This window comes from Mytilinidion resinicola (assembly GCF_010093595.1).
Source record: "Mytilinidion resinicola strain CBS 304.34 unplaced genomic scaffold BDZ99scaffold_3, whole genome shotgun sequence".
Classification (NCBI taxonomy): domain Eukaryota; kingdom Fungi; phylum Ascomycota; class Dothideomycetes; order Mytilinidiales; family Mytilinidiaceae; genus Mytilinidion; species Mytilinidion resinicola.
Window position 1 is genome coordinate 1,675,161 of NW_022985439.1, and position 25,018 is coordinate 1,700,178.

The 25,018-nt window shown below is 52.2% G+C and overlaps 9 protein-coding genes across 9 annotated transcripts; 4 read left to right on the plus strand and 5 right to left on the minus strand.

Annotated features, from left to right (window-relative positions):
- Positions 1 to 204: 204 nt before the first annotated feature.
- BDZ99DRAFT_515845 (uncharacterized protein) lies at positions 205 to 1,468 on the minus strand (the record flags this gene model as incomplete). Its single annotated transcript, XM_033725013.1, has 7 exons — positions 205 to 415; positions 464 to 541; positions 608 to 759; positions 791 to 809; positions 948 to 1,060; positions 1,138 to 1,221; positions 1,271 to 1,468. 7 exons carry the CDS (start codon positions 1,466 to 1,468, stop codon positions 205 to 207), a joined length of 855 nt encoding a protein of 284 aa, XP_033582053.1.
- Positions 1,469 to 2,000: 532 nt separating this feature from the next.
- On the plus strand, positions 2,001 to 3,306 carry BDZ99DRAFT_435207 (uncharacterized protein; the record flags this gene model as incomplete). The annotated part of the gene is made up of 2 exons (XM_033717474.1): positions 2,001 to 2,155; positions 2,205 to 3,306. 2 exons carry the CDS (start codon positions 2,001 to 2,003, stop codon positions 3,304 to 3,306), a joined length of 1,257 nt encoding a protein of 418 aa, XP_033582054.1.
- Positions 3,307 to 4,102: 796 nt separating this feature from the next.
- On the plus strand, positions 4,103 to 5,565 carry BDZ99DRAFT_566992 (Clavaminate synthase-like protein). The gene is made up of 2 exons (XM_033727644.1): positions 4,103 to 4,362; positions 4,417 to 5,565. Exons 1-2 carry the CDS (start codon positions 4,251 to 4,253, stop codon positions 5,430 to 5,432), a joined length of 1,128 nt encoding a protein of 375 aa, XP_033582055.1. The 5' UTR covers positions 4,103 to 4,250; the 3' UTR covers positions 5,433 to 5,565.
- Positions 5,566 to 7,294: 1,729 nt separating this feature from the next.
- BDZ99DRAFT_372823 (uncharacterized protein) lies at positions 7,295 to 8,698 on the minus strand (the record flags this gene model as incomplete). The annotated part of the gene is made up of 1 exon (XM_033714848.1): positions 7,295 to 8,698. A coding segment is annotated over one exon (1,404 nt), but the record flags the coding sequence as incomplete, so codon positions are not given.
- A 2,430-nt stretch (positions 8,699 to 11,128) lies between these two features.
- Positions 11,129 to 12,207, minus strand: BDZ99DRAFT_472434 (uncharacterized protein; the record flags this gene model as incomplete). The annotated part of the gene is made up of 2 exons (XM_033721780.1): positions 11,129 to 11,886; positions 11,973 to 12,207. 2 exons carry the CDS (start codon positions 12,205 to 12,207, stop codon positions 11,129 to 11,131), a joined length of 993 nt encoding a protein of 330 aa, XP_033582057.1.
- Positions 12,208 to 14,071: 1,864 nt separating this feature from the next.
- BDZ99DRAFT_408775 (uncharacterized protein) lies at positions 14,072 to 15,776 on the minus strand. Its single transcript, XM_033716522.1, has 4 exons — positions 15,632 to 15,776; positions 15,471 to 15,575; positions 15,286 to 15,386; positions 14,072 to 15,234 (listed from the first exon to the last, which is right to left on the minus strand). Exons 1-4 carry the CDS (start codon positions 15,708 to 15,710, stop codon positions 14,191 to 14,193), a joined length of 1,329 nt encoding a protein of 442 aa, XP_033582058.1. The 5' UTR covers positions 15,711 to 15,776; the 3' UTR covers positions 14,072 to 14,190.
- Positions 15,777 to 15,866: 90 nt separating this feature from the next.
- Positions 15,867 to 17,201, plus strand: BDZ99DRAFT_459039 (uncharacterized protein). The gene is made up of 3 exons (XM_033719066.1): positions 15,867 to 15,914; positions 15,966 to 16,858; positions 16,918 to 17,201. The coding sequence occupies exons 2-3, from the start codon at positions 15,967 to 15,969 to the stop codon at positions 16,968 to 16,970; spliced, it is 945 nt and encodes a 314-aa protein (XP_033582059.1). The 5' UTR covers positions 15,867 to 15,914; position 15,966; the 3' UTR covers positions 16,971 to 17,201.
- Positions 17,202 to 18,472: 1,271 nt separating this feature from the next.
- On the plus strand, positions 18,473 to 23,630 carry BDZ99DRAFT_549588 (AAA-domain-containing protein; the record flags this gene model as incomplete). Its single annotated transcript, XM_033726957.1, has 3 exons — positions 18,473 to 19,402; positions 19,464 to 22,963; positions 23,081 to 23,630. 3 exons carry the CDS (start codon positions 18,473 to 18,475, stop codon positions 23,568 to 23,570), a joined length of 4,920 nt encoding a protein of 1,639 aa, XP_033582060.1. The 3' UTR covers positions 23,571 to 23,630.
- A 1,014-nt stretch (positions 23,631 to 24,644) lies between these two features.
- Positions 24,645 to 25,011, minus strand: BDZ99DRAFT_472438 (uncharacterized protein; the record flags this gene model as incomplete). The annotated part of the gene is made up of 2 exons (XM_033721781.1): positions 24,645 to 24,726; positions 24,788 to 25,011. The coding sequence occupies 2 exons, from the start codon at positions 25,009 to 25,011 to the stop codon at positions 24,645 to 24,647; spliced, it is 306 nt and encodes a 101-aa protein (XP_033582061.1).
- Between the last annotated feature and the right edge of the window lie 7 nt (positions 25,012 to 25,018).

Consider the following 25,018-nt stretch of genomic DNA (forward strand, 5'->3'; position numbering starts at 1 on the left):
GGTTGTTTGACGACAATCTCACAGGTTGCGAACAGCTTGCTGAGTTGCAATCTCGTCAACTTCACGCTAGTCTAACGAATATGTCTTTGTTCATCCATGTGTTTTAGCTTCGCAGACCGGGAGATCGCATGCAACGAGAACTATACGCAGCTAATGTGGACTTGCGATATCGAGGATCGACGAAGCCCCAACAATGTAGACTACTCATTTTTTGCTGTAAGGAAACTTTTCACGAAAGTGGACCGCAATATCCTTCCGAGTAGTCATCCATACATCCGGCTTCGAAGCTGCGTATTGTACAACCCGCTTCAGCGCTGGGAATCGGCCCGATTTTGAAATGATCCTGCAGTGTAAGCCAATCGTCATCATCTTTGGCTTGCCTGCGAGGCCTTCTTCGTAGAGTGTATCGAAAGCACTGATTACATGTTAGAAGATAACCCCCGAAAGATGCTGAGTTCCTTACTTCTTCAAGTTTTCTTCGAAAGCACCAGGTCCTCCTACACCTTGAGGGGAATGGATTTTGAGGTCGTTGCAGTCGTAGCTTGATTCAAACGTTAGTCGCGGGTTCTCTTTTGGCAGGCCGTCTTTTGGAGAATGTCATTCCTACCTGTAAGGAATCATCAACATCCCGTTGGCCTCTTTTAGGTCTTTCGATTTCTCCGCTGGAACATCAACCCAATGGGGCAGGTCGTCGTCGTAGTAATCAGACTCATACAGCAACGGAAGGCTCCTCTCTTCATGGATTTTATGGATTAGAGCCTTCGAGTATGGCGAAAGTCAGCCCATATACCAACCCACAGGTGCGGATCCTGTGAGTTTGATCAGTGAATCGAGCTGCCGATTTATGTACTGGCTCTCCAGTTCTACGGTCATTCCATAGTAATCAACCCAGATATCATGCATTCAGATAATGCAAGTGAAGGTAATTTTCATTTCAGGTAACTCACCGATACGCATAGGAAGCGATTTCATGTCCCCCATCCAAGAAAGCCTTTGCAACTGCTGGGTTCTTTTCCAGTGCCATACCAACAGCATACGCAATCACCGGAAACTTGTACGCCTCGAATAGATTAGTAGCCCCCAAATCCCGACCCTGGAACCGTAGTCATAATCGCTCTCCGCATTGATTTGCCTTACTCCAACACGCGGACCGATATTGGACTGTTCCCAGAGATGAGATTCCGATTGTTCATCGTCGTTGCTGACCGTACGCTCAGCTCCCTATGAAAGGTATTAGTTCGCTCTTAGAAGTACGGTGATATAACTCGACCTCTTCATAATTTATGACAAATGATATTGCAATCTTTGCCCCATTTGGCCACTGGGGGTCTAGAGATTCTCTCCCGTAGCCAATCAAATCTCGCGGAAAGTCGTACTCAGAGCCATAGAGGGGATCAACATTGCCTTCATCTAGCGTTGATGCGATACCAGCAAAGTTCTTGCTTGTGAAATTCAGATAGTCCGCCATTTAAACTTGCAAGATGTTGAAGTTGCAGAGCCGCCGACGTCAAGCACAGTAGGTATTCTTGAGATGGTGTAAGTATTACTCTGATAAGGTGCAAGAGTGCGGAGAGTTCTTGACGTGTTTTAGAGTTAGTTCGGACGACCCGTCCGTCAGATCGGCGGACCCACCACTCCCACTTTCGAGGACAGAGCTCAACGGCTACCGGGACTTTGCCGTTCAACGAATTCAAGATGGCATTTTGGCAGAGACAACGCTTGTAGACCCACCTTAGGCAGAAGCAAGTTGGTTTGTTTTGACCACGAAGAGGCCTTGCTGATATTCATCCTAGGCAGATATGACCTAGAACGAGCATATGTGTACACTTCATTAGCATATACGCCCCTAAAAGTGTTATTATAAAGCTACGCTGCCCCGCTACTCAGATTTTGCTCTCAAGTAATCGCGAAACGGTTGCAAAGGATAAGATTCAAAAGACATTCTGAGCGTACCTCTTTCGAACCTATCACAAGGCCAAGTTCTCGCCTCAACAATGCAGATGTTGCCAATTGAGAAGGGCATCTCACCGAGGTATCAGCATGTCATAGCGCAGGGACTGCCTTATGATCGTGGATATGCTTATGGGGAACAAGCAAAAGAGAAGATATTATTCAACGTAAATCACTATCGTCAACTCGGAAAGCTTCCACCATGGTAAGCAGGCATTTTGCATACTCAAAGATCACGGCCTGACGCTGAGCAGGAAGACAATCATCAACGTAATACATCAAGTCTATCTTCCAGCAATAGCTATGTATTATCCTTCGGGACTGGAAGAGATGAAAGGAATTGCTGCAGGAGCTGGAATCTCACTGGATGAAATTATCATGTTGAACGCTCGTTACGACTTGTCTCGTGTCAAGAAGCCAGCTCTGGATGTGAACGAAGCTAGTATTGCTGTGGACAATGGCGAGAATAACGAATGTACCAGCGCATCATTCCTTTCAACTACCACGGCGGATGGATCTGTTATCACGGCGCAAAATTGGGACATGTCGGCACACCTCTTGCTCAACGATGCAGCGGTTTACCTCGAAGTTCACCCGGATGTTTCGGAAGGTATACCTGCTATGTTCATCACTACAGAGGCTGGTGGATTGGCTCGTTCCGGCATGAACGCCCGTGGGCTGGGACTGACAGCAAATGGCCTTATGACCAACGCAGACTTTGACCCTTTGGAGGAGACCCTGCATGCCGGTGAGAAGAAGACACCAAAGCCAATGCTGCCCATTTCGTTGGTCCGTCGAATGTTTCTCGAAAGCCCGTCCTTCTCTACCGGACTCGTTGCTATCAATACATCCCCGCGGCACGTATCAAACAACCTCATGGTATCCGATGCACAAGGACTGGCACTGTGCTTAGAAATGACACCTTCACGTGTCTTCACGATATCACCGTCGCCAACTAGAGGTTACTTGACGCACTCGAATCATTTCCGTCACCCTGCATTCCTTGCAGGTGATGCAGTAATTGACAAGTATCCCGGCGGCAGCAGCTGGTATCGTCCTGAGCGACTGGAGGCGGGCATTCATGAGCTGGCAGAGAAGAAACTCCTTACGGAGGATAACATAATCAAGAGCTTCTCTGATCATGCAGGAGGGCCAGATAGTCTTTGCGCGCACATCGACCCCATCATTTTGTCTGGTCCCACGAAGGAATTGGAAGGGTACCCGTATGGCGGGCCTTATTGCACAGTGTCGACCGTCATATATAATCTGTCCAAGAGAACGGCGACAGTGGGTAAAGGCCCGCCCTGCAGAGGGATATTTCAGACGTTTGCATTGCCCGTAGAACCTGAAAGATAAATTACTTGAAGGTCAATCAATCTGTACAACTTTTCGATTCGTCGACATGACTTTAGAAGATGCTGACGCAAGTCCGAAGGCAGGCCGGAAATAATTGACGTTGAAGAAGGGACAGCCGCGTAAACAGTCACACTAGTGAAATAAATAGGACTGTTGGAGGATGCTAAGGTGAACATGTCCTACTTGAGTTTCACCAAAGCAACTCTATATAGCCGGCGAAATTGGTAAAAACCGCGGTATCGTCCTAAACCGGCCTAAATTTCCTCACAATCATTGATGAACTTTATCTCAGGACCGCAGGAGATACTTAAACGGTATGACTGATCTATTAGGGCATATTTGATTGTTCATCTACTTGACCTAGGTGCGTAGAATAGTGGACTACCTTTCCCCTTGATCCCTTTATCATGTGACGAAACCTGAAGTAAGACATCAAAGCCACAATTATGCCGCATTACAGATCGAGATCAGAATGGGCTGCGTTATTGCTTGACTATCGTTTCCATTTGAAGCTGGATTACGCACGTAAAAGTGCTTTTTGCGCAGTATATTGGCGGTGACGCACCGCAAACGACACATGGCTGGCGGCGGCGAGCGATGCCGATAAGTGTTTGCAGCGATCTGATAACGCCTTTCTCCGGGGACCTGACTGACGAAAAGCGGAAGTTTCTAGATCTTGTCTTTGCTTCTGAATTTGAGGGTCTGGAGGATGGTGGTTGGTGGATCACGGCTGTTACGGATACGGGCTCTATCTTCAGTCGCCGTCGGCCACCTCCGCTTCGGTCGCCTCCTCCAACAACGAAAAAAAGGACTTGCTCAAGAGCCGAGTATATATTAGGCACACTCCCCTTCTAGATTATAGATATCAAACCAGTCGCATAGAACACGTCTCCAACTAGAAAAGTCTCCCGAAAGCCTGTCTTATCCATTCTAAAACCCGCAACATGCCTCACTCCACCAACAGCCCCATCACTGTCCACAAGATTGAACCGCCCAAGGGTTCTTCGATTGACTTTGGTGCTGAAATCAGGGGAGCCGATCTCGAAAACATCACTGGTAGGTCTTGGCTCCCCTCTATTTCTGAGCTGTTCATATTAATAATACATTCAGATGCCGATTTCGAGGCTATCCGGAACGCCCTCTACGAAAACAGCGTCATCATCTTCAAGAACCAGCAAGATCTGTCACCGCGCGCCCAATACGAGCTCACGCGGCGCTTCGATCCAGCTTCCACTGGGTATGGCCATGGCAAGACCCTCGACGCGAAGCGCTCCGTCCTCCACCCGGACTTGAAGACCATCCCCCACCAGCCCGAAGTCCAAGTCATCGGCAACGGCCCCGTCGCGTCCTTTGAAGGCCTTGAGAACATCACCCTGAAGCACCCGCACCACAACAAGTTCCACAAGGACCCCATCTCCGCCGAAGACGACCGCGACAACACCCGCTTCTTCCGCTGGCATATCGATGCCGCGCTTTACGACCTCGAACCGCCCCGTGTCACCACCCTTATGGCTGTCAAGGTGCCAAAGAGCGAGCATCAGACTCTGCGCTATGATGATGGCACTGGCAATGAGCTCGAAGTCCCCCGCGGCAGCACCGCCTTCGTCAGCTCGTACAAGATGTACGACATTCTCTCCGAAGAAGACAAGAAGTTCGCCCGGACGACCAAGGTCCAGTACGCGCCGCACCCTTACATCTGGATGTCGCCCGCGAAGTCACGCTCCGACGGGCTCGGTATGGTCAGCGACGGCGCCGAGCTACCGTACTCCGAGCTGCCTCCTATTGAAGAGTCGAAAGTCAAGATCCTGCCTATGTGCTGGAAGAACCCCGTGACCGGCCAGCTCGCACTGCAAGTCCACCCCAGTGCGGTCGAGAAGCTGCACCTGGCCGACGGCACCGTGATTGATGACCTCAAGGAGGTTCGCGAGATCGTGCACCGGCTGCAGCGGCCTGGTATCGCACCGGAGCTGGTATACCCCGTTGACTGGGAAGAGGGCACGATGGCTGTGTTCAACAACCACGGTGTGCTTCACACTGTAACAGGCAGCTTTACGCCTGAGGAGGTGCGGATTTTCAGGCAGTGCAATATGGCTGCCACCGAGGCGCCATTGGGGCCGGACGCGTAAAGGAAGAGCTTTAATCGAGCCTCCAAGCTGTTCAGCAATTTCAAAGCACGGTGTTTTGGCGCAAGTCTGGTCTGAAATTAATACATAGACTATGCAGCTCTCCTAGCGCATAGAATGTACATGTCATGTTTCCATACTGTTGTCCCACTTCAAAGTGATCATCCCGCCACTCTGCCCCACGCTCTACCGCACATCTGGAGAAAAGACTAACGAAAGCCTCACCATGATGCGCATATAGCTTTAGGAAAGCGTCTCACATACCGTTGGAATATAGACCAAAAGGCCTTACATAATTGGTACATATTATATCTCGAATATGCTTTTTGAGATTTTTCTTCGTATAACCCCTTATTGTTCCACCATCACTTCTTCTTTCAACCTCTTCCACCAACTTCAACTTCCATTTTCTACATTTCCTGGACTTCTTCTGTTACTTCTTTTTTTACTAATACTTCTTACAGTTTCTATATTACTCCCATTACTCCCTCTACGTCAACCTAATTAACCATTATTATCCCAACCCGCATGGCCCCTAGACCCTGGATCAGGGACCCTGGGTTTTGTCCCTGACCCACATCCGCACGCGGAGTCAGTACTTGACCCGTTCCAGCCCCGCGGGACCTCCGCTGCCGTTTTCGGAAGAACAAGAGGATGCCAAGACGCCACAGTTCTGGGTGGTTGCTGTTTGCGGCTATATACCGGGGACATGGGTGCGGAGGGGGCCTATTGTTAGAGGTAATGAGAGTAACAGGAGTATTAGGAATAACGGACGTAATATCAGTGATGGGAGTATTGGGAGTAATGGGAGTAAGATAGCTGTTTAGTGAGTCGACTTAAATGAGAGCCGTCAAGCATTAACGGTAACTTGTCACGATAGCACAGCAAGACACCATTCGTAATAATAATATAACCGCCGACACCACCCATTCTAGGTTTCGTCGTCGAACGGCCTTTGATTCATATTATCCACTAAGACATGAGATAGATAGTAGTCACATACTAGCCACGTACTAGGATATCGCCTTCATACACCGCCACGCTTGAGACTCTCAGTCCGGCCCCAAAACGCCCCCCGTTACAGATAAGCATGCATTAACCCAGCTAGCAGCCTGCTTGCTTTCTAGAACAATAACAACATTCTCATTCGGGGGTATCATATGCAGGTGTCCCAAGCCATCGGATCAGATTCGAACCGGAGCGCGCTAACGACGCTCTCTGCTCATGAGAAGAAGGATAAAGAGATTAGACAAAACCAGGGCAAAGGAAAATGTGGTAATCGAGCTCGTGTCATGCTTCGATGTAGGAAAGGTAGAGAAGGTGCAGAAACGAGGAAAAGATACGCACGCGAGCATAGCACTCTAACCACTGGACACCGACTGAGGAGAACAAATACGTCGGATATCTAGGTAGTAGAGGAAACTTCCACATGCGCGATCTCGTTGTTTCGTCGTCGTTTTCTCTTCTCCCCTTCAGAACATGGGGACGCCGACTCCGAACGCGGCGCTCAGCCCGCTGACCTCCTCGCCGACTTCTTCGCTCGTTCGCACCTTTCCCAGCCGCATCATGCCACGCGTAGCATCGCCCTTGGTGTTGCGCGGTGCGTCTGCGATAGTAGGAGAAGGCGGCTCGGAGGTGATGTCGTCGCCATCGGAGCGGGAGTGATCGGGGGACTCGACTGAAGAGGTATAGACGAGGTCGTGTCCAAATCCCGCAGCTTCGGCGTCGAGCGAGGTGCAGGAGTGAGCGATAGAGTTGTCGCTTAAGCCGCGTTGAGGTGAGCTAGGACGCATAGGTTGTGCTTGGGCCATCGGAGTCGCGGAAGCTGTGGCAGGTTCTTCTCCCACCGGCGCAAGTCTTGGAGCACGAGGGAAGGCGTGGGCGTCGTAGCGGGGAGCTTGAGACTCGTAGTCTATCAACATACACTCCTTGTCTTTTAAGTAGATACGCATGCGTTTGCCGGCACTGAATACAACGTCGCTAGCTCTAGGTGATGAAGCGAGTAGGATAGGTGCGCAACGGCGGCGGTAGCGGAGGTTGGACCCGGGGCTGGCTTGTCTGGGGGCAGCTTTTGGGTCCGTGGTAGTGATACTCGACCCAGTTGATGTCCTCGTGATCTGCTCAGTCAACTCATTGGATCCTGTCGTTGACTCTGGCGCGTTATTTTCTGTGCCGGAGTGAATTGCAGCAGAGCTCTGTGGCCGACGAGACGCGAATTGGAAATCTGCAGGGTCCAGGTCGTCCGCTTCTGGGTCCGAATTGACGTGTGCCAGCTCGCTCTCATGTGAATCATGGGTGGCAGGTGTTTCGAGTGGTTGTTCGGGGACGGTTGCTTCGATGGCAGGGATGGCATTGTTGGCGAGATTTGGATACAGGGTTGCAATGATTCGTGCCTGCTCTTCCAGAAGTCGTCGTCCAGCAGCCACGGTGCCGATCTGGTCCAGATTTCCCGGTAAACGAGTGCCATCGAGCTGTCTCTGCCTCCTACTCCGTCGAGGCAAGCTGCGATATCGAGGCTCACTTCGGTCGTCAATTGGCGGGGCGATGTCAACGGCAGCACAAAGGCTTTCCACCCAGTCCAACAGCGCAGGCTGGCTGGGACAGCACAGGAGAATCTGCTCTGTCTCAACCCTTAACCGCAAGACAAACTCGCGGACTGGCTCGAAGAGATGCGGGTCTGTCTCGTAGACCTTCTGACGAGCAGAAGCAGGGACTAAGTGGGCAAAGGGCGATTTCGGTACCAGGCGCGTTTTCTTGAAGTCTGCTGCTATACCAATTTCGGCGTGTTGGAGAGAATAAGTTTTGATGATTTTGCCAGAACATGGCGTGCGGTTCTTGCTGAGGAAGCCGGGATTCTTGATGCGGTATATGTTGAGCTGGGTGCCACGCAGGGCTACGTAAACGTCGCTCCAATGTCGATTGCTGGCCCACTGGAAGGGCGTGGCCATCTCATGCTTTAGACCCAATGACCCTTCAATCTCCACAGAACACGTGTACAAGGGAAGGATGTCTCTGGGTGCGTTCGCTATTGTCCTTTCAACGGCATAGATCCTGGCAATAGCCTGCGAGCCAATGGCAGACGCATAGGTGGGAGCAGGCGAGCTGGCTGTTGGTTGCTGGTGGGTGTGGAATGTCTGGTGGTAGCCGTAAGTTTGGGGCTGTCGTTCTGACTGCGCCGCAGAGGAAGAATTGGAGGTGGATTGGCTGTTTCGCTGAGAACGCGTCCGGCGAGCAGAGGGTGCATCTTGGACGATATCCGCTGCTGGTTCCCTTGGGAATCGATCCACTGCCAGCAGAGGCATCGATGCTGTGGTGTGAGAGGAGAAACGAGGGGGGACAGAGAGAGTGGCGATGGATGGAGTGGTGGAGGTGGTCTAAATAGAAGCGTGCAGCTTCGGGGCGAGAGTCGGTGGTACTGGACGGTTTGAGGAAGGCGTGGACGGAGGTTCGTTGATAGCTGCAAGCCACTAAGCCATGCAGGCGCAGATGGCCGAGAACGTCGAGACAAGGTCGTCGGCGGCTGGGACGCGCAGCAGGATGCCGGAGGAGCAGGCGGGGAGGAGGGCGGGCTTTGTTCGCGACAAAGCGAATCCCGCGGCGCTGGCTGAGTACAGAGCTGTTTGTGGGGTGGGGAGAGCTCGGGAGCTGTGCGAGCTTGCGGGTGCGTGCAATCTCGATCGGGGGGCAGGCCCGGGGCAATGTGAAGAGCAGGCGACGGCGGAGGTGCAATGTCGGCCGCGGCAGAAAGGTGAAGCAGCAGCAGTGAAGATTGGATGTACAGACAGGTTCAATTCACTGGCAGAAGTTCCAGAAGACATCAACGGGTGAGGCTGGTGTTTTATCAGGCGGGCAGCATCCCTGGCTTCAGCGTGCGCGCACAGATCGCGGAGGGCCAGACCACGGCACGCAAATTCCTTCGGGAGCGTGCTCATTGGCCTCGCTGCTTGGCTGCGTCCAAGACGCCGGGCCAGATCAAGAGACGGCGGTCAACCCCGCCCGAACACCACCGCGAGTGGGTCCGGAGGAGGTGAAGGCCTGCAGACAGAAAGGCCATCACACCACGGCCTATCACGATATCTGTGCCCTCCGCGAGAGCCACATGACAGCTGCTGCTAGCATGGCGGCGCGGAGAATGCGAGAGACGGCTTTTTATTGCTCTTGGCTGAGTATGCCGCCGTCTCGCGAGGTCACCTTTTTCTGCCACGTTGCGGCACACATTCTGCACCGCGTCTTCAGTCAGCACCGCGCTGTCTGTCTCACGTGCAGCCTCGCACCGTGACCGCTCAATAATACAGACTCCCCGCGCTGGCAGCTCTTTGCGAGCAAGATCGGCGACCGCACCGCCCGCAGGTCCATGCGAACCCGCATACGCGACCGTCGACCGTGGATGCTCGGCTGCGACCACCACGACACAAAGTCTCAACCTCTACCGTGCCACGCTGCGACCTGCCGACCCGTGAAGCCGAGTCTGCACCGTGGCATTGCCGCGCGAGAAACCGTGCTGGGACCGCCTATGCCCGAACGTCGACCGACCGCAATTTGAGAGATGGCATCAGGTGAGTGCTTGAGGTCACGGCAGTGTAAATCTTTGCGCTGTGCAAGGGAGGGGCAGGCCTGATTGATGGTGTGGCGACCGTTTATGTGGCACGACTGCTGTCGATTAAGCTCGCGATCGACGTCACTTGACAGAAACGAGGGCCAATGGGCTGTTGCTCCTCAGCACCAATCCTGCGGAGCGTTTGGACGTCACGATGTGATCGCAGCGCTGCTCCTTGAAACATGGCTGTCGCTGTCGCTTCGGCACACCGTCATTTCTACGAGTCGCTATGACGCCCTGCGCTGTTTAAATGGTACCGGTGTGCCGGCTGCCTCGCTATTCATGTTAGCCCTATCCGCGAAAATGTGGGAGCCCGTGTCCTGCATATAGGGTCGCTTTATACACCCGGCGCAGACCTTAGGGCGGCATTATTCAAGCACAGACAAACACCGAGTCAGTATACGCCGGACAGGCCCACGTCCGTGTCCTACCTCTCAGGTACCTGCAATTTCCAGCCCTTCAGTCCATGTCACTGTTTCGTATCACTTTTCAAGCTTGACTGGTCTTAATATAGACTACCTTTGTAGAGCTGTGGCTTGTCCTATGTTTTTCTTTATTACTCCTATCGATTGCTTCAAATTCTGTGGAGCGTTTTCCTCACAAAGAACGCTTAGAGCTCGATGTGCATATTCATCAGCATAAATTTTACACAATAGGCTGCTCATACTCATCTACCACTTCAGCGCTCGAAATCTTCCACACATCGTTAAAAGTATGATCAGATGTGACTGCTGAGGTCAGCCGCAAACAAACTCGTGCTGACTATCCAACGCCTGTGATTGGCGCGCTGACGTACATTCGTCAATCGACTGCCCAGTGGATCTCAATTTCGGTATTGTGAGCTTACCATCACGTCCTGAATTCTTATAATGTATTGAGGTACTTTAGACTGAACTAGACAGGTGCATGTAGCGTCTCAAACGCCAGTCAAAATTGAAGACCTACTTAAACCGACATCCCATCCAAGTTGTTCATCACGTGTGGAAGCAATTGACGCGATGTTTCGATAATCAAAACTTCGGAAAGTGATTCCATATCCAAATCCATTAAACAACTACCCAACCCAGTCCCCATCATTAAATTTTGCCACTCCTGAAAACTTCTACCCCGTTCTCTCTTCTGACTCCACCACCTCAAACCCCACCGATCCGTCCTCCCCTTCCGTTTCGGCGTCCACAACCTCATCCACTCTTTTATCCGCCCTCTCTACTTCCTCCTCCTCGCTGTCCTCCATCTCGTCCAATTCCACTCCCTCGATCTCAACCCCCTCTAACCTCCCAAACCTCTCGACCCACCCCTCAACACCACACCCCGGCTCGCGAAACCCCTCCCGCGCACCCAGCCAACCATGCCCTCTCTTTTTCGCGGCCCTCTGCTCCCGCTCCAGCTCCCGCTCCCGCTCTCTCTCCTCCCGCTCTGTCGCCTCCCTCTCCTCCCTCTCCTTCGCCTCTCTCACCGGCCGCACAAACTCGTCCATCTCCTCTCTACTCCACCCCATCCCCAGCGTCTCGAACAACCCCAAATGTCCCGGCTCGCACCCCACAACCTCCTGCCGCTCCGGGCCCCAGACCCGCGCGCGCTGCGGATCGAACGGCGCGGGTCGCTGGGGGGCCCATTGAGAAGCTGACGTGCGTACGCGGGGATAGGCCGGGTCCCAGGGGAAGTGCGGTCCAGGCTCAGGCGGGGCGGCGGGAGCATGTGCGGGTGCTGGTGCGGGTGGCGGGACCGCGGCGTCCTTCTCCTTCTCCTTCTCCTGGCGCTGAGGATTGCGAGTCCGCGGCGCGACCGGCGCGACAGGGCGCGGGTAGCCGAAGAACTCGGGGAAGTCGGTTGGGAAGCCGTGTTTGGGTGCTCTGGGGACTGTGCATATCTCATCAGCAACGTTTGGTTTTTTTCGAGAGGGTGGGAGTGGGGAGTGGAGAGTCGGGAGTCGGGGGATAGCGTACCAGGCCCGTCGTAGTCGTAGGCGATCTCGAGCTCGTTCAGCAGCGCTTTGGTGGATTCCCGCTCGTCGAGGTTGTCGGCTTGCGCTTGGGTCCAGGCGTCGATGAGCTTTTGGGGACAGGAGGCTTTCGGGACCAGGGTGGGCATGGCGATGCCCGCGCGCTCGACGAGGTAGTGGGCGGCGGTCTCGCTGAGGATTCGTAGGGGGTAGTGTTTGGGTTTGGTGACTTCGGCCATGGTCTGTAGACGTGTTTGAAAGTATACGCCGTTTGCCGACGGTCGGAGTCGATTTTCTGCTTGAAGTGTTTAGAGCACCGGGATGATGACTATCGAGAGAACAGTCGCGGCTTTAGATTCTGGCTTGACCGATGACCTGTAGGCGTTGATAAAGTACACGCCGTTGCCAATGGTGAGGATTGATGGCGCTAGGTGAGGATCTGGGGTTGAAATGTGTTAGCTGTGGGGACTTTGGATGCTACGTAAGAATATGATATTGGGATTGTTTTTCTTGGTGGGCTGTAGCCCGAGGCGCTGTGCTTCCATGGGACGACCACGGAGGAATTCTTGGTACATCTCTTCGCCCTACCATCGAAGACAAGAGAATTTGTTTGGGTGAGACGACTTACCTAGCGTTTTCGTGGTGATGATGTAAAGTGATATCGTGAATCAAAACAATCAAACTCATCGGCTCCTGGTAAGTCTCCTATGAAATATCGGATTCGGTGAATGCTTGTGGACTAGCAACGGTTGATTGCAATCAATGGTGAGTGACTTGAATCTGAGCAGATAGGATAACGTAAAATTTTGTGGGAGGTTACTTGGGAAAGTTGAAGTTGTTGGGAGGTTCGTTGGTTGTTGCCCAGGTGGTGTTGTTTACTTGCCTCATCTTCAAACGGACCGTGGACCTTTCCATAACTACAATGCCTGGTTCACACCGCTTTGATAAGGATACTGCGCACCCTAACTCACTGTAGATCAGATATCCGCTCTGGTTGATGGATTTCACCCCCGATAGTGGCTATCTGATTGATTAAGAGTTTCGAAAGGTAGTTCGGCCAGCCTTGAACTTGCGTGTTGCTCAGATTTTTGAAAACCTACGGAGGCACCTCAAACAGCGGTAACGAGTCCGGAGCTAACATGTGGGCTGGGGATCTGGTGTCAACGCTACGCGAAAACGTCTAGCCCTGCTTGCTGATGCTTTTTAGTCTCTGGTTAAGAAAGAGGCATTCGTATGACCCTCGCACTTTTGACATGACCCTGATTGGAATAGAGTTTCAAATCACTTCGGATAGCTGCAACTATATTCACTTATATCGTGTCTCTTAGATCGAAAGCCATGGGCATTATTTAGGAAAAGAAACTGTAGCGGACGAAGGAGTGGATCACACAAAGCGAAGGGCTACTAGAGAGCAGAGGTACAGACTTTCACAACTTAATACGAAGCAGAATGGTCTAAGATGTCCAGGGAAGAGATGAAATTAAGAGTTCGATGCTTCTGATACCTACTTGACCTAAATTCCTCCCGCTCTCGTTATCCTTCGTCTTCCATGCGTTACGCCGTCTTAATATTTACCACCCAGACCCCTTCAGAATAATTTGGGCGTAATGGCAGAAGCTCTTTTAGCTGACGAAGAGCATCGCCCCATTACAGAAATAAAAGTCTAATTTCTACAATTGAATGGGGGTCACAATGCAAAGCTGGAGGTTCTCTCATCATTCCTACCTACGAGAGCGTGTCAAGAGATGCGAGCGCGCTATAATGTTGACTGGAAAGGTGGGACGATGTGTCGTGGCTTCAGTTGCGGTAGAATATTGTGTTGACGGAGGAGCTTGTGTTGTTGATGAGAACAAAATGGAGGACGACGAGGGTGGTAGTGGAGGAGTACACGTGATCCATTTGAAAAATATTTAGTGCTGGAAGCGGTATACGAATCACCCACGCGCAGGGCTAACATGTGAGTAGATAAGCGAAGCTACTGAGTTGATTTTGACACCGAGCTGGGTTTGACTTCTATTCCTTATCGCGAATGGTACCGTCTACGAAGCATGCTGATCAAGTAGCGATGTGCAGTCACGTAATCACGAGTAGCACTCGAATAGTGGGCATTTTGCTCGCTCACAGATGATATTACACGGGCCTGTATGATAGTCTATATTGGTCCACTCGCAAAGAACAGGAAATAGTGTACAAATACTACACGGCGAACTAGCTACCCCAGCCTATAAGACTAGACGGCCTGGTTCTGCCTCAAGCACAACTTTGACCCTTTCTAAAAACACCTGTGCCCTTCGCTCATCGCCCTTGGGAACGCTAACGCTGAATACATTGACTGGAGCAACAGCGCCTGTGGCGCCGCCGGTTATGGGAGCTGAGACTGAACGCGAGACACTCTTCCTGCCAGCGAGAATATCAAGGATGTCAGACTTGCCCTTCTTAGGTGCTGATTTGGAAGCCTTCAACAAGACGGGAGGGAGAGCGGTGACCTGGGGAACAAAGTACCCTCGAGAAACTGACGGGCCGGAGACCTTGTCCAAGCCGAGGACAGCATTGAACAGCTCGTCTGCAGACGGCTTCGCTGTTTTTGAGCGGGGGAGGCCATCGTTGGCCAATTCAGTAGCTCTCGCAATGAACGTAGAGATGGGTAAGAAAATGCCGACAGAATCTTTAATACGCTTCTGGCACTCCAGAACCGCCGTGAGCGAGATCGGGACTGCGATCTCGGTGTCAACCTCCTCAACAACATCTGGCGCTGTAGCTGGCTTCTCTGGAGCGGCCTCCTTCTTGGGTGGAGCAATCTTGATGTTGGAGAGGTCCAAATGGCTGAGCTTTCCTATCCGTTTCGATTGTTCTAGAGGATATGACTTCTCAATGACGCCAAGATAGGCCAGAACATCGCCCTTCAGGAGCCTGCCACCTGGTCCAGTCGATGGTATTGTGTCTGCGTCCTCTTTTGCCAGTCCGTTCTCCTTGAGTAGCGCGGCGACAGAGGGATACAGAGGGTACTTCTGCTTCTGTGCCTGAGCTTGGGGGCTTTTCTCACTGGATTCGGAGCTTGAAGGCGCGGGTTGTGAGGGTTTCTGCTCCTTAAGGGGTGGCGTCGATTCAGCTTTGGGCTTGCTCGGGGATGCTTCTTTGCTCTCTTTCTTCGGTGCCTCCGCAGGCTTGTCTTCCGCTGGGATCTCCAACGAGCTCAAGTCGTCGTCAGGCTCCGCTGTCACAGCAATCCTGCTTCCGACTTGGACTCCCTTGGAGCCGTCGCCTTGCTGTAATATCATCAGCTCCTTCCTTTGGTACTAGAAATCAGTGAGCCGTACCGTGATCTTTGCCAGTTTGCCATCGTCCTGGGCCTCAACATCCATTTGCGCCTTATCGGTCTCGATTTCGAGGAGGACATCGCCAGCTGAAAACGAGTCCCCTAGTAGTTGTCAGATTCGAGTCCAATTGTTCACAAACGCGTAGATTCCGCACAATCTAGACACATTGTCCATTGTTGCCATACCTTCTTTGACCTTCCAACTCGCGATATTGCCCTCGGTCATCGTCGGAGATAGCGCTGGCATGGTGAAGTTATGCGCAGCCAAGCTGGTAGGAGCTGGGTGGAAAGCTATTCAGGTCTCCGTTAGTACTGAGTCCATCCGGAAATGTAGGTAGCGGTCTTACCTCTGGTTGAGCCATATTGTCGCAGTTGCCGCCGAGCGACTCGCGCCGACAGTCTACATGCCGAAGCAATTGAGGCCATGGAGACCCGCCGACAGTGAATCGCAGGAGAGAGGGAGGTGTGAGGATGTTGAGATGTCGGCCAGCTTGTTGGGCTTTCGGACGCCGCGCACGGGGACGGGGATCCGTGGTGGGTGAACTTCGGGATTTTTACGCCAACATCGCATGCCGGCCGCATGAGCTGGATGAATGTGAACTCACGCGGTTTGCCCTTCCCGATTTCCAGGTACGTCTAGTAGAGCCTTTGCCTAGCAATTGAGATGCTGAAAAAGTTTAGAATGGCATCCTTCGCTCGAGGTTTCTCATGCGTTGGACGGCAAACCTACTTCAACCTACCCCCTTCACTGCGAGTCGCTACAGCACCGAGGTCATTAAATTGTCTTCACAGTATGAGAAACACCCGACACTTCTCCTTTTCTTCCATCAGACGTCTAGCGGAATCAAAAAAGTTGCCTAAAAAGCAGAATGTTCCACCCACAACACCTGGCTCGCGACCAACCAAGAAACCCGGCCTTAGCCCTAAGACTCATGTCTTCAACCCCAATCGAATGCCCATAGGCTCGAAACCAATCCTCCTATACAAAGCACCATCGCAAGCATACTACGCCGTCGTCGCCTATGCAGGCGCAGGGGCAACCGCCTTCGGCGCAGCGTTCATTTTTAAGAACTTCTGGTTAGAACTACCACCAGAGCTCCCTAAATACGTAGGTGTTACCTACGGCGGTATGGCTGTGCTGTTGGCATTGTTATCCGCTTGGATTTGTGCAGCGCCGGTCTTCCTGATCCGATCGATTCATGCAATTCCATTTGGCTATGGCCTGACTGCGCTTCGGATAGAGTGCAAGACACTTCCTCTTCCATTCTTCAAACCTATTGTGGCGGTGGTGCGGAAGGGAGACGCACAATGCAGTGGACATTTGGGGCCACAAGTGAGGATATTCGAGAAGATACGCGCTCGGAACTACCAAGATCTGTGGGCTGGAACTAGGGAGGAGAGCATAGTCTTGCGACCATTCTTCTTCGCCGGCCGGTGGGTAGCCCGGCTATGGTCTCGAGTGTTCACACATACGAAGGTCATTATTGGGAGGTGGGGTATGGTTATAGTAGATATTCCAGGAGAGGGTAAGTGGAAATTGGATGGATCTGGATGGGTGGCTGATGGTGGAAAACGTGAGTACCGTGGAACTTCCCTTCATGCGCTCGCGAGTAGTTGCTAACGCACAGTGAAGCTTTTGACCAGATGATAAGCGTCATCCCGCCCAGCGGTTTGCTTTCCAGGTAGCAACGTTTCTGGAGCTGGGCCTGTAAATACGTACTGTAACTGTATCATAGAAGCTGCAATCTTCTTGTGCCTTAGGGTTTGAATCGCATGGGGGTCGTGAATCTGTAAAACGAGTACGCACTGTGTCAGATTGATTGGCACCCTGGAAGCATCTCATGAAAGGTGGATGTTACATCGCTTTAGATGTAGTACTAGTGTATACTTTTTGAATATATCTTAGTTTGACACCGAAGGCTCCAAGACTGTTTGGTAAATCAAGTGCTGAGGTCTCGAGAAGGCGTCATGATGCTCCTGATAGCACATGTTGTTCATTTATATTGCTTTCAGGAAATGCTAGAGATGTGGAGTTATGCAAGGTTTGGCGTGGGGCAGGGCAGATGGATTGCGGCCAGGGCGGCCAGGGGTGAGGTGGTTCCTCAACACCAACGCTTAAATAGCTACGAAGACAACAAACTTAGACACACAAATGCTGAGCAAGAAATTCGCTCGGCATAAAACTCTTAAAGCAGAGCACGAGAGTAGCGATCGTATGGAATGGGCAGTTGAGATGATGCGAAATGGAAACATGAAGCACGTTCGATTGGGGCCATATCTATAACACCAGAACATCAGTGTTATCCGGCACGCAAGCAAGAAAATGAATGTGGCGGCCATAATCGGGCTGTCCCTCGTGCTTTGGTGCGCCAAAAGCGAACCTACCTAGGCATTGAGAGCACGTGCGTGGTTCCACGTGCCCTTCCCCAGATATCGACGCAAATAAGCTTTTGAGCCTCGTCCCGCCTCCCGGGTTCCTGCAGGCGATCCACCGATGGCTAGGGAGAGGAAAGGGCGAGTTGGTGCATGAGAAAGATGGAGAATAAGTCGGGGAGGATGGCTGAAGGTGGGCGGATTTTGCCCGAGAAAGGTCGCCGCAGGCCTGGAGCTTGCTCATATCGTGTTTTGAGCGCAAGTCAAGGCCCATATTCATGTTTGCGACGTCGTGGGAGAAAATCTCAAATTCGTGGTGCAAGCCGTCACGGATGCGCGGCGAAGTTTTTAGGGGCTTTTTGGTGGCGGCCTGTTCGCTTAGCGCGAAGTCGCAGCCTTGGTTGGACCCAGCCCTCAACACCACCTGGGCAGAACAACATCGCCGCCCACCCCATCCCTTCACCCTTCGATCCCGCCTGTCGCCCATCACATTGTTCGAGTATTCATCTGTCACAGTCTGTGATGATTGCGACCGTCTAGGCCGGTCGCTCTCTGTTCGCGTCGCGCCATAGGCACCCTGTCCATGTCTGTTGTATTCCGTCTCAGGGCATAACGCATCTCTCGACGCTGGCCATCTGCACGTCGAGCGCATGCACGCTTGAAGTAAGTGACACCCGTACACATCGGATTGTGCTGCATTCTGGGCATCGTCCCAGCGTTGCCGGGTCAACATTCAATGTTGTGGTCGTCGCATCCACTGACTTCGCCGCGCAGGCCCTCGCATTCACTCATCCCCGCGCACCAACTCGACGCCGATGGCTAGTCACAGGAGGCGCGGCAGACCCGACGATCCACTCGCGTCAGACCCCGAAGACGGAGACTGGGGCGCCGAATCATCACCACGACCCCAGAAGCGACGCCAATCGAGACCGGCAGCCGGTGCCAAGAAGCGTCCACAAAAGAGACAGCGTCGGTACGGATCTGAAGACGACATCGTCAGTGATGAGGAAGAGGGAGACTCTGCATCCTACGAGTCCTCCATCGAAAGCGAAGAGGACGTCGAGATCGGCGCCTCAGGTCGGCCCGTACGGAAAGCAGTGAAGAAAGAAGTGAAATACGAAGAAAAGAGTAGTGACGACGAGATCGATAACACCTCTGACGAAGACCGCGACGAGCTCGCACCCACCCCACAAAAATCCCGCAGACCGAAACCGAAGGACAAGAAACAGTCCCTGATCGTGAAATTCAAGATGCCGCCAACACGGCGATCAACTCGCGCTCGCACGGGCAGCAAGTCGTCCATCAAGGCACAAACTCCAGAGGTAGCCATAGGCACGCGACGAAGCAGCCGACTGTCTCACGAGAGGGATGAGCCGACCATAGCCCTATCCGACTCCGGCAAGCACGTCCAGGTCCTCCGCGCGGGCTCCTTGGATCCCGAGCCCCTGCCTTCGCGCCAGACACGAGGGAGCAAAGGGTTGAGGAACATACCAAGCGCCATCATGGAGGCATCTCAGGAAAATTCTAACCCCACCGAGAAAGCCGATACTCCAGGCCCATTAGACAATCTCTTGCAAGGCGCGAGCGCTGAAGTTCAGGCTAGTGAGGCGGCGTCTCCTGCTGAGTCTGGTGTCCAGAACGAAGATGAGGATGATGACTCTCAGCCGATGGAAGGAGTCGTTCAAGATGCCCAGAAGGAAGATTCTGATGAAGAGCCTATCATTCCCGGTGGTAGACAGCTCAGCGTACGTCACAATCCTGTCCGACACGTTTTTTGGTAATCTATGATGTCTAACATTTGCGTAGTCTCGTGCGAAATCCGCCCAAGCCGCTCCTCCTCCGGCTCGAAAGCGTAAACAAGGCGTTGACGAGAGCAGCGATTTCGAGCCCCCCGCTGACGAGGAAGAGACAAAGGGAGATGATGAAATGTCAGAATCCGAAGATCCAAAGGGCAGAAAGAACTCGTCGGACGACTCTGGACGACGATCGACGCGCCTCCGAGGTAGGCTGCAAGCCTCACAACGCAGCCGCCACAACTCGGATAGTGAGGCAGACAGCGCCCTAGACGAGGACGAACTAGCAGAAGAGGCCGCAGAGCTTCGGCCAAACAAGAGACGCCGCATCTCGCGTCGTGGCGTCCCGGACAACACTCTTACCTACGACGAAGGACCGGCGCTGAGGAAGAAAGCAAAGCCTGACTACCGCCTTATCCGACCAGACCTCAATTTGCAGATTGACGGAGAGGACTCCATCGCTCCTCCTCCACCGGTCCGCGGCAAAGGAGGACGATACAGGTCCTTGTTCTCCACCGTAGGGCCCTTTGGAGGCGGAGTTGAGTCGCTGATCGCAGGACCACAGGAAGCTGGTGCTCTTGGTGGCGCAGATTCGGACAGCAGCGATGATGATCTTCCACAGCCTGTAACTGGGGCATCCGCCACTCTCGGAGGCGCAGTTGGCATGACACCTACTGCTGCAAAATCACATATGTTCCCTCAAAGCGCTGAAGCGCAGAAGACAACTGGATCAGGAGGAGGTCCAGCAGATTTCGGCAAAGTCAAGAATAAGAAGGCTCTAGCAGATGCGGATCCGCTTGGGGTTGACCCGAACGTTAATTTCGACGGCGTTGGTGGATTGGATGATCATATCAATCAACTCAAGGAAATGGTCGCACTCCCGCTTCTATATCCAGAGGTCTTCCAGCGTTTCCATGTCACGCCGCCGCGCGGTGTTCTCTTCCACGGACCCCCAGGGACAGGTAAAACTCTGCTCGCACGCGCTCTTGCATCTAGCGTCAGCTCTCAAGGAAAGAAGGTCACCTTTTACATGCGTAAAGGTGCCGACGCCCTCAGTAAATGGGTTGGTGAAGCTGAGCGTCAACTACGTCTGCTATTCGAAGAAGCGCGAAAGAATCAGCCCAGCATCATTTTCTTCGATGAGATTGATGGACTGGCCCCCGTCCGGTCCAGCAAGCAAGAGCAAATTCATGCTTCTATTGTAGCAACCTTGTTGGCTCTCATGGATGGCATGGATGGTCGTGGACAGGTTATCGTTATCGGTGCTACCAATCGCCCGGACTCGGTTGATCCAGCTCTGCGACGCCCAGGAAGATTCGACAGAGAATTCTATTTCCCCCTTCCCAACGTGATAGGGCGACGTGCCATCATTGACATCCACACGAAGAACTGGGAACCGCCACTGAACCCAGCATTCAAGGATCAGCTTGCTGAAGTCACCAAGGGTTACGGTGGTGCAGACTTGAGGGCTCTCTGCACTGAAGCGGCCTTGAATGCCGTCCAGGGAACATACCCACAGATCTACCAATCCGATAAGAAGCTCATTATTGATCCTAGCACCATAAAGGTGTTGGCCAAGGATTTCATGATCTCTGTCAACAAGATGGTGCCCTCTTCCCAGCGGACAGTCTCCTCGGGTGCCGCGCCTCTGCCGAAACCTATTGCGCCTTTGTTGCGAACTCCCCTCGAAGATATTGCCAAACTTCTCGACGAGATCCTCCCTCAGAAGAAGAAGCTTACGGCCCTAGAGGAGGCACAATTTGATGACCGTGATGATGAGAAGGGCTTCGAACGCGAGAACATGCAGAGAGCCTTTGAAAGTTCAAGAATCTTCAGACCCCGCCTTCTCATTTCTGGCTTGCAAGGAATGGGTCAGCAGTACCTCGGATCAGCGCTCCTCAACAAATTCGAAGGTCTCCATGTGCAATCATTCGATCTGCCCACTTTGCTCGAAGATTCCGCTCGATCGCCTGAAGCAGCCATCATTCAGCTATTCAAGGAAGTTCGACGTCACAAACCAAGTGTCATATACATCCCGAATGTCGATGTTTGGTACCAAACCGTGGAACCCAAGGTTATCAAGACCTTCCTCAGTCTGTTGAGAAGCGTTCCGCCGAACGATCCCGTTCTACTTCTTGGTGTCCTGGAACTTGGTAGCGAAGAGGACAAGCCAGATCCCTCGATGTTGCGAGACCTTTTTGGGTACTCCGCCAAGAATGAATTCAAACTGCCTACACCGGACAAGAACGGACGACGAGAGTTCTTCGAGTCACTCGTTGCCTACATCCGCTTGCCCCCCTCGGACTTTCCTAATCCGGAGAATAGGACAAAACGCAAACTCCCGGTCCTTGAAGTAGCACCTGATATCCATCCGCCGATAATTCAAGACGACCCTAAGCAAGCCAAACTTCAGAAGAAGCGAGACAGGATGACTCTCAACAAATTGAAGATGATAATTCAGCCAGTAATGGATCTTCTCAAGAAGGGCAGGAATCGGTTCGTTCGACCTATCATTCCCGAAGAGAACTTTTCATATCTATTTGACGAAAGGAAGGATGGCCACGTTACCTCCGACCTATCAGAAGAGCAAAGGCAAGAGCAGGGCATGTTCAGACCGTACGAGGTCGACAGAGATGCCAAAGGTGTTGAAGGAATTCGACATGTAGAGACCGGCAACTTCTTTTACAACCTAGATCTTACCGTCATCGAACAGCGCCTCTCGAATGGATACTACAAGAGATTCAAAGACTTTTTAAACGACGTCAAAACATTGGCCAAGGATGCTAAGACATGGGGCGAACAAGAACGAATCCTCAAGGCTAATGAGATGGTGGCGAATGTCGAAGTCGATATTGAAGGGATGCAGCTACAGTATCCTGATCTCGATGCTGAGTGCAATGCTCTTTTTGTTCGTGAGCAAGAGAGGGCTCGCAAGCAAGTCGAAGCAGCTCAGAAGAATCTAGCTCCTGGCGAAAAAGCAAAACCCGTCGCAACGAATGTGCCGCCGGAGATTTCCACTAGCGTAGAGACCTCAGGACCTATTGTACTTGGAGAAATAGTACCTGGTCGATCAATGCCACCTGTCACGCCGATTCGCTATCCCAACTCATCCCTGCTGTCGAATGGCACCAGCACAGGACACGACAGCCACCCTCAACAGAGCAACGGATCGAATGGACCGACACATGGAGTTGAGGACACGCATATGACTGACAGTCAGCCCATTGACTCTGGTTCCCATGAGTTCCAAACTCCGAGTGGGCCAGCAGCCCAGACGCAAAAATCTCAAGTGTCTGGGCGAACCTTCGTAGCGCCTAATTCGCATCCTGGTGAGTATCAAAATAGCGCATCTACTACGACATCGGGTCAGAAAACCTCAGATCGATCCGGTCGTTCTTCTGGCCCACAATTCAATACCCAGAGCACTAACGGTCTCGCTATCGGGCTTGGCCCCGACTTCGCGAGCATGATGCCTCAGGCGACTGGTTCAGACATGCCCGACACCCAAGGTACGTATCCCAGATTTCTTTCAAAAGGCCAAGCCTCCGATCGCCGCGGAAATCGTGGTGGTATGCAGCAAGGTCGTGATTCCCATGACTCTCACGGTCATTCTTCGCACGTACACGCGAGCGTCTCTAACTATAGTTCAGAAAACCCTTGGACGAGCAGCCAATCGCAACCTTCGCAGTCTTCCCAGCCGCAAAACCACATGGCTGCACCACCTCGTCAAGCCACGTCTATCCCTTCCATCCTCAACAACGACCTACCACAACTTATCCTGGACGAAGAGCAAATCAAGATGCTACATGAGGAACTTGTAGAACGAAGCTCGGGATGTTCTGTTGAGCAACTTGAACAAATCAACGCAGTACTCATGGATGCGATCTGGAAGACCCGCAGCGAGTGGAACCGTAACAGTGTGGTCCACATCCTCACCAATGCTTTCAACGAAGTCATACAAGATATCGAGCACATGCAGAAGTTGCAGGCGCCCAGTCAAGACGATGATGATTACGAAGTCAACTACTTGCCACAGCAGCATAGGCAGAACGACCGTGCTTACCAGCCTGATCTGCGGCACTTCACGCCCGCAACAACACAGGCCACACATTTCCGCTAAACTCCTTCATCCTCTCAGTCTCTTGATTAACTCAACTCGTCTGAGTTTGTCGGATCTTTACCTTACCCACCATCTACTCCTCTCATATTTTATGTCGTGCCTCGATGATTTTGCTTTCTTTTATGTCCTTACACGGTAGTCCCCACCGACAAAAGCTGTCCTTCCTTCATGTCTCATGAATAGATGGTTACTTTGTCGGGAAGGTGGGCCGAGTTCGGATATGATCGAAAATACCATGGCATAGAGACTCCCCTTTTCCTTTCTTGTTTCGATACTATTTTCTCTCTTGATCGTTCCTACGCGGTAGTCCCCACCGGCAAACCTTGGCCTTCCTTCATGTTTAATGAATAGGCGAGTATTTTGTCGGGAAGGTGGGCCAAGTTTGAGCATAATCAAAAGCACAATGGCATGGAGACACGCAATCGGTAGGGTCATGAAGAGTTCGACTGGAGCCTTCGGTGTTGCGGAAAGATGGACGACGGACTGTGCTGGGTTTAATCGAGACTACTGGGTGGAGGTCTTTTTCGGTGTACATTTTGCTTCTACATGGCGGAGCTGAGCGAAGAGCCTTGTTTTCTTTCCACTTTTCCTTTTTTTCCCTTTTTCTATTTTGTTGCATCTGCGGCATCAGCAATGAGCGCCCCGATCAGTCATGCGGATAATGTGTTTTGCCCGTTTCAGGAAGGTGTATGATTGGGCGTCGAATGGTGATGGTTGGTCTGCTCCTAATTGGATGATGGACCTGCGGGTTGCTTGATAGCGGGACTGTCGATGTTTTCATGTTCTGCTGCTTTTTGTTTCTCTTCGGATTGGAGGCTCTCTTCTGCATAGCTCCAGCTTCTGATACTATTTGGAGGCGTTCGGCCTTTGCTTATGATACCTGCTTTTTGCAATAAATAGACAAAACTGCTTGTTCAAAAGGCCTTGACTTCTGTGTTGCGCATGCTGTGGATTCGAGTTTTGAGACTTTCATGTGTTTTTACTTCCTCTAACTCAAGAGCTTGGGTATGTACCTTTGTATTAAGCATCTGAACCCAAAAGAACCCGTGCCCAAAACGCCAAGACATGCGTAATTTAATCTTCTCCAAACAAGCCAGTAAACCAGACCCAGCCGTATTTGCTCTTGTAAATTCTGGTGTAGTATCCTGTTGTTGAGCTGCCAGAAAAAGTCAGGCAAAAGAAAACGATTTCACTCCTTCCTTTTTAGGCGTACTTACTTCTTAAACCGTTCGGTATCCTTTGCTTTGTGCCATTGCTTCCACCGTTCCTTATCGCTCAAACTAGCGTCTTGCCACGCTGGGATTGTTTCCTTCTCTGGCGCTTTATTGGAGAAGGCAAGGGTCTTATACCACGCTCTCTTGGGCGCTGGCTCGGAGTAGACGTTGACGTCTAGCTTGTAGGGTTCGTCCTGGTCTTTGGGGGATGTGGAGGACTCGACCATGATGTGT